Source organism: Carcharhinus amblyrhynchos, chromosome 4 (assembly GCF_965287045.1).
Source record: "Carcharhinus amblyrhynchos chromosome 4, sCarAmb.v2.hapA, whole genome shotgun sequence".
Taxonomy (NCBI): domain Eukaryota; kingdom Metazoa; phylum Chordata; class Chondrichthyes; order Carcharhiniformes; family Carcharhinidae; genus Carcharhinus; species Carcharhinus amblyrhynchos.
The window spans coordinates 27,668,723-27,684,475 of record NC_137327.1 but is presented as its reverse complement, the minus strand read 5'-3'; the positions used below and the strand labels follow the sequence as shown (position 1 = coordinate 27,684,475).

The 15,753-nt window shown below is 40.7% G+C and overlaps 1 protein-coding gene across 1 annotated transcript in view; it reads left to right on the top strand.

Moving 5' to 3' along the window:
- Nucleotides 1-58: 58 nt before the first annotated feature.
- The window catches only part of jph3b (junctophilin 3b), a 155,377-nt gene continuing 139,682 nt past the window's right edge, over nt 59-15,753 (top strand). Inside the window, exon 1 of the mRNA XM_080186892.1 lies at nt 59-446. Coding sequence (XP_080043018.1) covers nt 65-446 — 382 coding nt within the window. The 5' untranslated portion in view covers nt 59-64. The remainder of the gene's footprint in view (nt 447-15,753) is intronic.

The following is a 15,753-nucleotide window of genomic DNA, read 5'->3' as shown; positions in this document are numbered from 1 at the left end:
GTTGCCCGGCTACTTTGATTGTCCAGGCGCCTTCTTGCTCTGAATTGTGATCCTCATTTCATGCATGTCCAGGGGTGGCAGGTTCGATTTTGACGATGGAGGGTCGTATTGTGGAGGTTGGGAAGATGGCAAGGCTCACGGACATGGCATCTGCACCGGCCCAAAGGGCCAAGGAGAATACGCGGGCTCTTGGAGCCATGGCTTCGAGGTGGTGGGAGTGTACACCTGGCCAAGTGGCAATACCTACCAGGGGACATGGGCTCAAGGAAAGAGGCATGGCATCGGAGTGGAGAGCAAGGGAAAGTGGGTCTACAAAGGCGAATGGTGCCATGGTTTCAAAGGACGATACGGGGTTCGGGAAAGCACTGGCAGTGGAGCCAAGTACGAGGGAACCTGGAACAATGGGCTACAAGATGGATACGGAACAGAGACCTACAGAGATGGAGGTAGGAGAAGAAAACTTAACCGGTGTCCTAATAAACACATCGAAATGAAAAGGTTGTAGGAGAGAGATATGGTAATAGTAATAAAGCCGTATTAAAATGTTTTTTTTGCTGAGCCAAAAAAGTTGATGATTGGAGGCGTTTGACGCACTTAACCTACAGATTTGTAATAAATTCTGAAACCTCTTCTCTTCGAAATCCTAAATTGCAATAAGAGAAGGTGTGAGGTTTCCGGATCGGTGAGTGTGAATGGCTTGTGAAAATGGAGAACTCAATTTCAGGTCCTGTTCAAAAAAGAAAGCCACAATGTTAACTACCCAAAAATAATGGAGACTGAATCGGTGCAAGATCAAAAGATCTAAAACTAAAAACGAAGATCAACATTTTCATTATAGTTTTTTTTAAAGTGCAGCTGAGGCAGGGGAGAACCATGCTTGTTAGTTTGTGCATCCATCATCTATTTCTAAAATAAACTAGGCAAAACCCAAAGAAGATTGCAATAAAGGTGATGCTTTTTTAGAAAGGCGCACAAATAAATAAAATGAAGGATATATTCTTGTGAAGAGAACATGGGATGCAATGCAAGAACCTGATCATCCTAAAATACTATTTCACTAACATTATTTATCTGCAGTACCAGATGTGAATGAATGCTTGGCTTTCCACAGAACCACAAAACTAACATCACTGAAAACATAATTTTGAAAGGGCACAAAGCAACTACTAAATCGGGTAAGCACAGAAAGCCCCAAAGGGAGGGTAACCATGAATATTGTAACTGGGCTCCAGGCAGGAAGGAGAAGGCAGTCTGAGGTAAACGCCAAGGCATCGTGATAGGCTAGTGATGACTAGGCAAAGATTTCAAGTTAAGACGCGGGGCTGCTGACTCTGCAGAAACCGTGGAATTATTGCATTTAAAGGTTTCGATTTATTCACCTAAACTCGGACTGTTGCCTCGGCAATCGTACGATGCATCTTCAGCATCGTGGAATAAAATGCGTTTTTGAAACATTTCCTAATGCTGTTGTGAGTGGGGATCTTGTATCCCAAGGAATCGTGAAGCAATTGGCTACATGTGCTTCAACTCCCGGTGGAATAAGGTGGTACGAGGACTTTAGCCCCATGGCGGTGGTCACAGTAAAGTTACTGTGTCACCAAATATCTGTGTGAAACATGCAGAAAATGGGAAATGGCCAGTCTATACAAGGACAATAAAGGTGCTGATAAAATAGACTAATAAAGCACGGAATTACTGAGATAGTGACACTGATAGGGGTAGGAACAAAAAAAAGGATGCCACGAGTAACTTTCTCTTCTGATGAATGTATGATAAAACATTAATTTATAAGCAGCCATTAACAAGGCTTTATTAGATTGCTCCGATTACAGAACCCAATGGTTCTAAATTACAGAAAGCAGAATGGGAGCGGAAGTTGATTCGATGAAAACAAAATCGAATGCAACCAGAAGGATGTCGGAGAATTCATAAATTATCTAATTCCTGCAGCAGACATTGCACAGAGAAAGCAATGTCATTTTAACCCGAATTGCGGAGAACCTGCATCAAAATGAGCACAATACTTGCTTTCATATATACATGCAAAAATTGATAAAACGTCCTTTAATGTTCACTGCAGCCAGCTTGCAGTAAAATATGTCAACTTGAATTAATGTTAAGTTGTTGTAGCTGTTTCTCCCCATTTCTGGAATCACTCTTCCAACCGCCACATTGTAGGTTTTCTGTTGCAGAGAGAGGAGGACAAATGACTTTTACATCTCTGGTCCAAACTCTTGGACCAGGGTTTTTGGCCATCTGCCCTAATACCACCTTACATCTCTGTGTCCAATTTTGCAAATGAACATTCCCGTGAAGGGTCTTGGGACGTTTTATTCCGGCAAAGGCTACCACAATACAAGTTGTTGTTTTACAATCTGATTACTGGTGCTTTTGGTACGAAGGTAGGAAGAACACATTAATACGCAAACACATGCCTTTTATCCCACACGCTATGGGCTATCTTCTGATCTGGCCCCAGCAATTTCTAAGAATTCATTAGTCTACAGACCTTTCTCACCAACAGCAATTAATCAATAATTGACCTTAGAATTTACAGCAATTCAACCATGTAGCTTAAAGGAACTGGTAATTAAACATAACCGAACTGGAGCACAGTATATTACATAGTATAACACCCCTTTCATTATAAAACAGAATACTAACTGACTTATTATTAGGGGCAATCCAGGAGAACTACTAAGTACTGAATTGTAGAATCCAATTGCAGAAGCGGGCCATTCAGTCCATCCAGTCTGCATCAATGACAATCTTACCCAGACGCTATTCCTGTAACCTCTCACATTTACCATGCCCCCTGACAGTAGGATACATTTAGCATGGCCAATCAACCTAATCCACTCATCTTTGGAATGTGGGAGGAAACCAGAACACCTGGAGGAAACCCATGCAGACACGGGGAGAATGTGCAAACTCCACACAGACAGGGACCCAAGGCCGGAATTGAACCCTGGTCCCTGGTGCTGTGAGACAGCAATGAAAGAAATAAACTGTTTCCAAACATGGTAGCATTAACATAGAACCATGGAATGGTTACAACTCTGAAGGAGGCACTTTGACTTGTCGAGTCCGTGTAGGAAAATTAATTTGTTGCTGTTGCTATTGATATCATGAATAGGACATTTTCTTCATTTCACTAAAGACACAAAACCCACATGGATGTCAATTTCACACAATGCTGCAATCATCAATGCAACTATCGCAATACATGTGAAACAGAAAATTTCTTACATAAAACTGAAAAATTTCAAAGTACCCCGTGAATATCTTGCCTCCAAGCTCTTTCCAAAAATCTGCTATTACATGATCCATATATTCGCAAACACGTACTATTTTCAACAACATTTTGCAATATGTGTTTTTCAAAGTAGTTTCAACTGGATGATAAATCCTTCTTGACAAAAGTATTCTGATCAGAATCTAGAAATACAAAATATAAAACAAGAACCACCAAGCAAGAAGTATGTAGAAATGGTCAACTTTAACAGTAATGTCAGTAAAATATGAACATGGAACATAATAAAATTAAGCTGACTGACAGCCATTCATTGCTTAAGTCATGATACACTTAAAAGATAGAGATTCTCAAAATCATGCTATTTGTAGCTATCACAAACCTTTTCCCTCTATTTTAATAGACTTACACTAAAACGTGCATCAGTGACTATTTTTAAAATTCATCCATTACAAAAAAATCCTTTTCAAGTAACTCTGTCCTTTTGCTGAGTATTTAAAACAATTACTGAAGTTCAATTTTAAGTAAATAGTAATGTTGGGTGAATTGTTTTATAGGTGCTTGAGAGCCTGATTTGAAAATATGGGCATTGATTTTCACTGCATTTTTCTGGTGTTAATGAGACAAAATAGCCTCAAGATAGGATTTGTAATCATTGCCACACCTGTAATATGACCAACTTACTTTTGAAAGGGACCTCCCATCGAGTGTCCAGTAGTTTATTTATTCATGAAATGTGGGCATCGCTGGCTAGGACAGCATTTATTGCCCATCCCTTGTATTAATGAGCCACCTTCTTGAACTATTGCAGTCTATATGATGTTGGTGCACCCACAGTGTTGCTAAGAAAGGCGTTCCATAATTTTGACCCAGCAACAGTGAAGGAGCAGCGATATAGTTCCAAGGATGGTATGTGGTTTGGAGGGGTACTTGCAGGTAATGGTGTTCCCTTGTATTCACTGCCCTTGTCCTTCCAGGTAGTAGAGGTTATAGATTTGTTAAAGTGCTGTCAAAGGAGCCTTGGTGAGTCTTGTAAATGGTACGCGCTACTGCAACTGTGCATTGGTGGTGGAGGGAGTGAATGTTTGTGACTAGGGTGTCAGTCAGTATTGCTGGGCTCGCACTCCTGACTTGTACCTTGTAGATGGTGAATTGTCTTTGGGGAGTCAGGAGGTGAGTTACTTGCTACAGAATTTCTAGCCTTTGACCTGTTCTGGTAGCCATAGTATCTATATAGCTAGTCCAGTTCAGTTTCTGGTCAATGATAGCCCCCAGGATATTGATAGTGGGGGATTCAGTGATGGTAATACCATTGAGTATAAAGGCGTATGGTTAGATCCTCTCTGCTTGAAAATGATCATGCCTGGCACTTGTGTGGCGCAAATGTTCCATTTACCGGCCCAAGCCTGAATATTACCCAGGCCTTACTGGGTATGGACATGGACTGCTTCAGTATCTGAGGAGTCATGAATGGTGCTAAACATTGTGCACTCGTCTGTGAACACCCTCACCTCTGACCTTATGATAGAAGGGAAGATCAGCAATGAAGTAGTAGAAGATGGTTGGGCCGAGGACGCTACCCTGGGGAACTCCTGCAGTGATGTCTTGGAACAGAGATGATCTCGAACAACCATATCCATCTTCCTTTATGCTAGGTATAAATCTCAGCAGTGGAGAATTTCTCTGTTGACTCCCATTGATTCCAGTTTTGCGAGGGCTCCTTGATACCACAAATACTGCCTTGAAGTTTAGGGCAGTCATGCTCACCTCTCCTATTGAATTCAGCTCTTTAGTCTATCTTTGGACCAAGGCTGTAATGAGGTCAGGAGCTGTATGGTTTCAGGCAATAGATTACTTTAAATAGGGAAATCATGGTCCTATCATGTAACTAGGACCCTAATTGCCATTTCAGGAAAATTGGTCAGTCTGTGTATACTCTAATCAGTTCTATGGGTGATGGACCCAAAAATGTCTGCCAAATGTAAGTGAAACATTACTTTTACGGTCCAAGAAGTTGAAAGTAATATAGGTCCCTGCTGCTCCAGTCCAGTCCCCAACCTGCACTTGTGCAATCTCTGCACCCACTGCTTTTAGAGAAAAGTTGCTTTTAGAGAAAAGAAAAATGACTGCAAGGTGCTTGATACTTGAACAATCAAGGAATTCCATGGACAACTTTATGGACTATTCCAGCTGAGATAATCAGATTATTCTGTCTGTTATAAAAATTCTACAGGTATTGGCATGCAACATATACTGGATCACAGGTTTTGCAGAATAATCATAGCAGATGTGAATGTCGTGCAGGTGGTTTGGGACTGCCTGAAGACTTTTGTTCAAAAATTTGCTAATAGTTCAGAAATTTTTCTTGAGGGCATACAAATTTCCATAATTTACGAAGAAAGAGAAGATTACTGTTGATCTGTTAGGAATGTTTTGGCAATTTTACCCAGAGCTATGGTTACAGTTTACAGTGTCCAAAAAGTATGATTGATTTCTAATCAGATGTGGCAGAAGTAGATCAAACAATGAAAGTATTTCACTTAGAATGGTTTAATTACCCTTGTAATGAAAACATGTATTATTATGGTTGATGCCTATTTTATTTTGTTTTTTGATGACACTTAAATCCTATCTGTCACCAAGAGAAATTTCTAAATTATACTCATCGCAAAGATGATTGTAGAAACATCCCCGATCTTCATATAATTTGGGTACATTCTACCCCAGACTATCAGGTAATATATTTGCATCAATTGCACCCTCACTCCATAGATTGCTTGGGATGAAATAGGTAACTTGCACTCAACGTCAACGCCAATACATCACTAGCTATAGAAAAAAAATATAAGGACCAGGAATATGTGGCCAATGGTGAAGCAAAGTGCAGATGGATAATAAAACTGCAAACATCGGCATTTGGCTGTCAAAATCCTGCAAATTCCAGGTCATGAAAATAGTATTGCTTCCATCCAAGATCAACAGATTTAATGGAGGAGGAACTTCTGGAAGGATACCAACCATACATGCAATGAGCAAGTTGTTGCTTCAAGTGCTTATAGTAATGATTCATTTCAAAACCGTCATTTCACATGGAGATCCCTATTTATTTTTGCTAAGACCTAACCCTCTCAAGCAGTCTTTCTTTTCAACCTAACTTCCACGTTGGTAGACTGACATTATGGGCGGAATTCTCCCCAAAAAAGTGTCAAATTCACTGGAAAACTGGAGTAATTCACACTATTTTTTTCAGTGGGAGTTCAGAGAAGAATCTCCCACACTCTGCGCACTGCAGAGGCCACCAGTGTGAATATCATTAAATTTCAGGGGGTGAGGCCTATTCCCAAGGAGAAGCTGAAATCAGTGCACTGAGCAGGCTACTGCGCGTGTGCCAATCTGTCAGTGCCAAGATCTGCAGTGGCCCCGCACTGATGGCCTCCTGATTGCTGGCCAGGTTCGTGACTCCTGCAAGGCCGCTGTCCGCCCACCCTTTCCCACAGTCTGGTTGCTGGCCCCCTGACCATTCCCGGGCCAGCCCTAATCCCCTCCTCTCAGCCCACCACGATCTCCAGTCACACCCGACAGTAATCCCTCCTTTAGTCCTGGTTCCTCCCGCAGTGCCGACTCCCCAGCAAGTTGACTGTCCCCCTCTCACCCCCCCCACCCTCCCCCCCAACAGCCTGCCCAGATCACTGGCCTCCCTCCTTCCCCCACCAATCCTGACTGCAGAGTGACAGTGGGAGGCTCCAACTCCATCGATCACCCCCTAGGCCCTGCCCTATCAGGCCCCGCTCCTAGATCCCACCCCTAGGCCCCACTTCCTTGGCAATGCCAGATGAGCAGTGCCAAGGTGCTTCCTGAGCATTGGCACTTTGCCCCTTGGGCAGTGCAATGGCACCCTGACTGATATTGCCCAGGGACACCAACCCCCTTCGGGGGCCTCAGTTGCCTCCCCTTCACTCCAGTTCAGGCTGCTAGCTCTTTGGAAGTGGGAAGCCACTGGAGTGAAATACTCTGCCAGGGTGGGAGATGCTATTGGGCCTAGAGAATTCAGTTTTGGGCTCACTATTCACATTCAAATAATATTGAAATGGCCATTTAAATGGTCTGTGCGACCCCCCCACCGATTTCTGGTGCAGAGCAGATGCTGCCAGAAATCTGGTGCTGGGAAACACAACGTCACAAAAACCCCATAAATTGGCCGTCGCAGGATCCTCTTTGCCCGCTGCACTAAAAAATTAGCACAGTGGGATGGGAGAATCGCAGGCTATGAAAATAACTACTAGGCCACTGAAGAAAGTCCATAGTTCTGAGAAAAATGCTTAATTAACTGGCCACCATCATTTCATGCAGTTCTTTTAACAAATCAGGAGATGAACCCTTGTTTTGTAAGGGTATAAGAGGCATTGTTTCCTCTTTGAAACTTCATGTGGGCATTTGAAATTCACTGCCTAAGTTGGTGGTTGAGGCTGAAATGCTAATCTCATTTAAAAGGTATCTGGATCTGCTTCTGAAGTGCTCTAACCTGGAAGGCCACAAACCAGATGCTGGAAGGCGGAATTAAAATGAGCAGCTAGTTTCGTTTTTTTCTCTTTTTTTACTGGTGCAGACACAATGGGATGAATGGCCTCTTTCTGTACCATGACTTTTATGGTTCTATGGTTCATATTTGAGCTTAAGTAGTAAGTGCCTGCAGGATATTTGACTGTGATAGGCGTCAGACAGAAGTCTAATGTCAATTGAATGCAAACAGGCATTTTAAGGAGAAGTGACTGGATAATAATCAAGAACAGGAACCCTGTTTGACTTTTTAAGAGCCAGGGATGCTGAAGCCCATTGTAACACTCCCAACATCTCACTATTGTCATCTGATGGAAGTAGATATTTGCCTTTTTTTCCCAAGCATTAAACATCACCAGGGTGGAATGCAGAGAGAAAAATTTGTTGGGAAGAACTGTAACATCCTTTTCAAAACCACACAGATTTTCTTCCAATTAATTTAAATTGAACTAAAATCAAGCAGGGATCCCTTAGTGGCACATGATCCTCTTGGTCAGAATTTCCTATCTGTGCTCTGCTGAAGTGGTACTTAATGAGCAGGCAGTAAAGACAGTATCTGTACCCCGGTAACAAACTTGGGCCATTTATCTATTTATTCAATATATTAGTGTTATACAGGGTGGTCCTCACTCATCACTTGGAAGCTTTTTAATAAAAATGATCTGCATTAAGTCAAGTTTTAACTTGTTCAAATAATGCCAAAATAACTTAATTTAGGTCACTTTAAGTATTCAATTCAGCACTGACGTGTGTGCAATTATATGACACTCAGTTATATGAACTCATCGATCTGTAGATGGTGACAACATTTTTTTATGCATCATCAATATTGTAGCAAAGCAATTTTATGAAATCCACAATCCACTAGAAAGACATGTAATGAATGAATGATTCAAAAATCAAGAACAATCTCAACATAAATCAATTATAATGTATATTTGTGTAATTCATTGTCTGTTTCCCAAGCTTTGCTTTGTGATCCCTTTGTCTGTCTGTACCATATAAGGCAATATTTTGCTGTGCCAGTGTTGTGATATTGACATATCAATGTGAAAGTATGATTGATATAAAGAAGGAAAAAATCCACATATATCTGACAGACCGGACTGTCAATTGCACCATTAAACTCTGCTTTTATTAGTTTAACTCACAAAAAACAAGCACAAAAAAACTACATTTTAAGACCACATTTGTATAGATTGTGGTATAAAGATTCCTGTGTGTGAGATGAAACAAAATTGCAAATAAATTTATATGAAAAGTTTAAAATTTCATTGCATGAAGCTCATAGGGAAAATGTTTGAAAATTAAGGAGCAGTGCAGTGTATTCTATCCAAAGAGATAAACATGACAGTCTAATAATTAAAAATGCTTCTGATACTTTCTTCACATAATGTAGGTAAAAATTTCCCAAATTGACTGTGAAGGGAAACGATGTTCCAATTTTCCAGCTGGGCTTTACAGGATATGTTCATGACACTACAAATCTGTCAATGAACTTGGCAATACAAAACTTGAGTATTGCTGAAAAAAGGAGACATTTTGTTGAAGCTTTTGCCTTGTATTCATCAGGACAACTTACAAGAATACCAATGTAGGAAGAAACAACCCATTGATTCTGCATGAGAAGCAAGTGCTGATATGTTGACAAGTGGATTCTGATTGGTAGAAATATTGCCATGGAGAATGCACCAGTTGACACATTCACTGTAGAATGGTGAATCGCCAGTTGATGGTGACTGACAGTTCATATAACTCTTGCATTCTCTATGGAAACACCTCTCCCAATCAGAGTTCACTCGTCAACCAATCAGCACTTTCTTCTCAAACTGCATAAATTTATTATTTTCTCTTAAATTGCTATTCTTGTGAATTGTCCTGATGAGTGCAAGACCAAAAGTGTCAACAAAATATCTCTTTTTTGGCATACCTTCACACCATCACACTGTTTTCTACCCTTTGGGGAATAGTAGGGGAAGAATTCCCACACTTATTGCTGATTATCAACCTGTTGAATTATATTATGAATGATCCTTCTGTGGCCAAGAAGTCCTGGTGTTAGACTTCAACCTGGAGCTTCTAGTCCAGCAATAGGCATGCTATCACTGCACTGCAAGGCCTCATTTTTCAGCAATAACAATGAATTGCTGTACACTTTAGTGACTCATTGTGAATTTTCATCACACAAGCACACATGCCAATTGTCACCTTGCAAAACTGCTGCTTAGAGTTTTAGAAAAAAATTTCCAACTGAGTTTGGAGGTTGTCAGTACTAAGAAAGCCAATTAGTTTGAGGGTATTGCTGGACCCATCACAACCAGTCAGATGGATCAAATGGAGGGAATGCGATCAACCATTGGTTGTACATCATGTAGCATACAATCTTGTCCTTAGTCATACAATGTATTATTCAAGTTACTACAAACAATTCCACTAGTTGATTAAAAGAGTTAATGTATATTATTTTAATGCTATCCTTTAATTCCACTATTGATTCTCTGGTCAGTATTTTAGCACACACTGGTATTAAATTTCCTGGGCAATAAGTACAGATTTGTCACTAGTCCACATACTTAAGAAAACATACTTATCACTGAATAAAATCACAAGTTCTCTGTTCTTGCATTTGTAAAAATCAACAAGTATTGTATACATTGTGGGGATTATATAACACTTAGAATTGTACCATTGTATTGAAACTCAGCATAATGGATTTGATTTTTGACAACATGCGTAAGTATATTGGTTGTAATCAGTTTTTTTTTAACATGGGTTTATCATTAGTCAAAATTTGTCAAATAAAAGTCAGTTTTACCATTTCATTTTCTTCTCTCTCTGCCCCATGATTACCTTTATTTTCACTGTATCCTCCAGAGCAGTCAAAACTGAGTGTTCACTTCTGATTACATGGCTGGCTGACAGCATGGGGAGGAGTGTTTGTTGCAGAGGAACATGCACAGTGGCTCTTCTTCTCCACTGATATAAGTTACGCAACCAAATACTAAGAGAAATACCTCTTTAAAATGAAACAAAAACAGCAGGTATGAAAGCCAAGCATGTTGATGGTTTAATGGCATTTGGCTGAGAAACTAACATTATTGACCCTTGTCCTGCTGTAGGACTTGTTTTGGTGGGTTCCACATTTTAGATTTTTTTTGCAACGCCAAGTTAAGAACACTGGCAGATTAGTGATACCAGAGGTACCACATTATTTTGATTACATATATAAAATAAATGAGTTACAAAGGCAACTCTTCAGACTGACAGGGAGCTCACCATGGTCCTGATCTGAGTCCAGTAACTTTGCTATAAGGACATCAGCAGACCTTTTGTTTCAGGTACAGTTGTGACAAATTTACACCCTGAGAGGAATACATTAAGCATTAAAATTGTTGTTAGAAGCCACCAGATTGAACAGCATCACATCCACTAAATCCATCCAGGATTTTCCTCTTCTGCATTCTCAGGATGCAGGGCATCACTGCCAAGAATGGCATTTATTACCCATCCCTGATTGTCCTGATAAATTGGAGGTGCACGTGCTTCTTGAGCTATGAATTGTGGGTTAGAACCAAGTTGCTTGCTGGGCCACTTCAGAGGGTGGTTAAATTAAGTTAACATGGGATGGGAATCATTTCTTGGACAGGCTGAGCAAGGAGAGTAGATTTTTTTCTACCCAAAAGACACTAATAAACCAATTGGATTTTTGCAATATTGTCATGGTTCCCTCAGGAAGGAGCATGCTTTTTATGATTATTACAATAAGATAGAATAACAGGTGAGTTAAATCAGCAAATGCATAAGGTGAATAAGATGGAATTAAATGCACTGAAAATGCAGATAATAGTGCCAAAAATAGGCCCTTTATAAATAGCTATTTGTTGAAATAAGGACATCAATGAAGGCATGAAAAATGGAAGAGTCTTTTAATGTAAAATATTTTTAAACCAAACAATGCCCAAGCATGATTGTTGTGAAATTCAAACAATATGGCTATTGGACGGATATTCTCATTCACAATCATGTCAGCAATGTCCTGAACAGTTCTACATCAATTTATATTGTGACGCATTGTGAATCCCACTGCATTTCAACTGCTTTATTAAAAGGTGGGTGGCACTATGAGGAGATCATTTCCCAATCAAGGTCTGTTAAAGAGCTAATAACCGCATCCATTCTCAAAAAACAAAAACAGATTCTGGACAGTTGATGCACTTTACGATCTTTAAGGATCGCAGATGAGTAAAGACTTTGAAATTATATTGAAACTGTCTGGCAAAGTGATAGACTGCATCGTTCTTGTTATCTCTTTTTGTAAACACTTTGGAGAAAATTTAACCCACCCTGTCCAGCAGAAAGTGGGATGGTGTGGCACTATTAAATTGCTGCAGAGTAGCTAATACTGATTTCCAGCCGACCGTTATTTTAGCTATTCACTTCTTTGATTCAGCCTGCCTAGCATACAACCTGCTTAGAAAACCTCAGGGGATAGGTCTCTCTGGGCTACTAGCAGCTGTAGTTAAAAGGGAACTCAGTTCAGGCAATTGGATCACAGGGATCGCTGTGTCATTTTGCAGTCTGGATTACCAAGAGAATTTCTAGCTTCCAGACTGCTTCTTTAAGGATTTTTTTTAACTTTACTTATTCCAATTAATCTCTGCCAGCCTATCATATCAAATTATAGATTTTATTATATATTTTGATTGGGATGAAGAAGGTGATAGAGAAAGAGAAGTGATAGCAGCCTCAGCAACCAGCAAGTGAGTCTATTTAAAGACAATAGATGAGAGTGGCTGCTTATAGCAAGCCATACCTAGCCCACAGAGTCTAAAGCTAAAAATCACTTTTCCAGATCTATTTGAGGAATGGTGCTATGCTTCTCTGTGCAGGCTATGTAGTTAGTTGCTGCAAAAGTCATCACAGATCTTAGTATCTCTCCAGGCTGCTTCAGGGTGCATATATTTCCTTCCATTGTGCATAGCTATGACAATCCTTGTTTGCTAGGGCTAACTAATACATTATTTTCCCCGCTGACATCAGCAGGAGAGAGCTCAGAGATTTGGAGCAGTGGCTGGCTTCCTCCAATTCCAGGTTATAACAGACTGTCCACATGCTGCTATCAGGGCACGAGAGTTCCAGCCAGCAGCCTTTGTAAATAAGAAAGGCTACCAATCAGTTAATGTGCACCTCATCTCCAGTCTCCAGTTCCCAGGCAAGTGTCATGATGCTTTTACTCTGCAGTATTCAACAATTTCCCCAATATTTGACCCTGAAAGGATTCTGTCAGTACATCTGCCATAGTATAATGCACACTTGTGTAATGGTCCATGGTACTCCTCAGCAAATCCATCATGAATAATATTTGTTTACTCAATGCTATGAGATCGAGGACACTGGAGTGTTCTTCAAACAAAGGGTCAGGTGTTTGGACATATCCATGAACTTCCTCTACTGTCCCTCACAATGTGTTTCTCGCATCATGATGGTATGCTGTATCTTGCAGCACCCAGCCATTCAGAGTTGGCTGTATTTGGAGGGGACAGGGCAACAGCAATAGTTTTCATTGGATAAAAATAACCAATGCAAAGGCAAGAAAGGAGTAAAAGGAGTTTCACCTCAAAGCCTTGCAGTTAGAGAAGCCAGGGATGAAATACATCAACAGCAATTCTGGCGACCTGCTTAACACTCTGCCCTAACCATTCACATAACGACCCTCTAGATTAACACATAGCATCCTTTCTCAATCCTTTAATCCTGCAGTAAAGAGCATTGAAACCATTCTGCCACCATATCAATGACATACTGACAATGCAGATTTAGAAACTGCTAATAAGCCACACTGCAGACCTGAGTGCTTACTGTGATATAGGTAATTAATGGCAAACACAGTAACTGCCATGAATTCATTTAGCATTTGAGTATAAATCAATGGTACAAATGTAAAGTATTGCAGAGTCTGGAAATCTGAAATAAAAACAGAAGATTCTGGAAAGACTCAGTGGGACAGGCACGAGTTATGAAGGGAGAAGCAGACTTACTGGATAGAATTTCCCTGTCAGACTTGATTGGGCAGGGCCAGCAAAATAGTTAGCTGCTGATTGGGACTGCTCCCAAACACATCCCTGCTGCTCGAGAAGTTTCCCAGTGGTCTGGGATGCAGATTGGAAGTGAAAAATCTAATATTAAATATTTAAGGCTCCATTTAGGAATGATTTAGTGGGCTTGCTGGAATTTTGTAAACTTCTGCTGCATATGGAGGCTATTAACATAGCTGAGGCCATTTACATTGAGGTAGTGGAGTCAAAGGCCCCATACTCCATTGATGGGGCCTTGCTGTTATGACTTCAAAAGATTCCTCCAGAGGGCATTCCCTTCCATTGTGTAGAGCCTGCCGTCTTCTCTCTCTAAATATTTTAATTAGTTCTACCCTTTGAGGATGTTTCCATTTTCACAAGACGTTTGGTATAGGCGGCCATATTTCCAAAAATGTTTTGACAGGCAAGAAAGAAGTGGAGACACTACCTTTGGGCTACAGCCCCCTCTTTCTTCCTACCCACATGCTCTTTAAACACACACCCAATCCCCCCTCCCCCCACTAAACTGCCCGAACTCACCCTGTCCAAGATCTCCTAGCTCCGGGATCCATGGGCCTTTTCATTGCTCCATTTTGCAGTCCTCGCAGTGCCCATTAATGTACATTTGGTTCTGCCAGGATTGATGCAACTGTCAGCCAATCTGATTGGCCAGGAGCTCTGGTGGACAAGGCTTCCTCCTTACCCTTGAAAGGCAGAGTCCCTCATTGCACCAATTGATGATCGGCTTGACTTTGCTTCCGAAGCATGGTGGGGAGGGATGCGATCTGTCTGCCACTGCCCCCATCCCCTGTAATATTCTGCCCCTTGTGTTTTCCTGCTTGCCTCAGCATTTTCCATGTCTCTTGTTGGGGCTGCTGAGGCTCTAGAGCTGATGGCTCTGAGATCAGTTTCACTGAATTGGCTTCTCAGCAACCATCCATAATTGGGTACTAAGCACAGCATGGAGAATTGGGAAGCTGCTTCCGTGAAAATCGCTCTTCCAATTTTGCACCCAGGAAATGCAAGCTCAGAACACCAATTTGGATCCAACATGGGTTCCAAAAATCTATGGGAAAATATTCAGGTTGATGACCTTATATCAGAACTGGGATCAGCTGAAAGCTCATCGATTGGAAACACAAAGTCTTGTTTTTCCAACACAAGTGCTGCCTAACCTATTGAGTATTTCCAGAATTTGCTATTTTCTTATAAACTAATTTTTTTATAACCCTTCTTTAAAAAAGTCTACTACCTCTAATACTCAAAGATGCGTTCCTATGGCCCAGCAAAGTGATGGAAGATTGCTGTTGTTTATTTTGGGAATTACTTGTGGCTAGTAACTTTTGGGTTCCCCTATCAGTGAGAACCAGCCACATATTGTTGCAATTTGGCTTTTGTTGGGACTGTCTGGTCTAATGGCCTTCTTGACACCATGGGTTGTCTCTCTTTGAAATTAAAGATTGGGAAGATTTTAGAACTCAGCCATGGAGGATTAAGAAATTAATTAAGAGAGAGGAAAGAGATGTGAGAGTATTTGGAAATATGCCGACTGTAAAACTTTCTCTCTGTGTATAAAAAGGGAGGGATTAGCAAAAGTGAATCTGGGTTTGTCAGATTCTGGGACAGGAGAAATTGGAATGGAAAATTAGGAAATGGCAAAGACATTAAACAAATATTTTAATGCTAAAGAAATTCTGAAAACGAATGAACCAAAGGCTGAGTGGGAATGAGGAACTTGAAGACATTTGTATTCATAAAGAAATACACATACATGAAAGAAAGAAATAGAACATATGAAATTAGTGGACTAAAAGTCAAGAGGTTCCTTGGACCTGATCAATTCTATCCTAGGGCTTTAAAAGAGGTGGC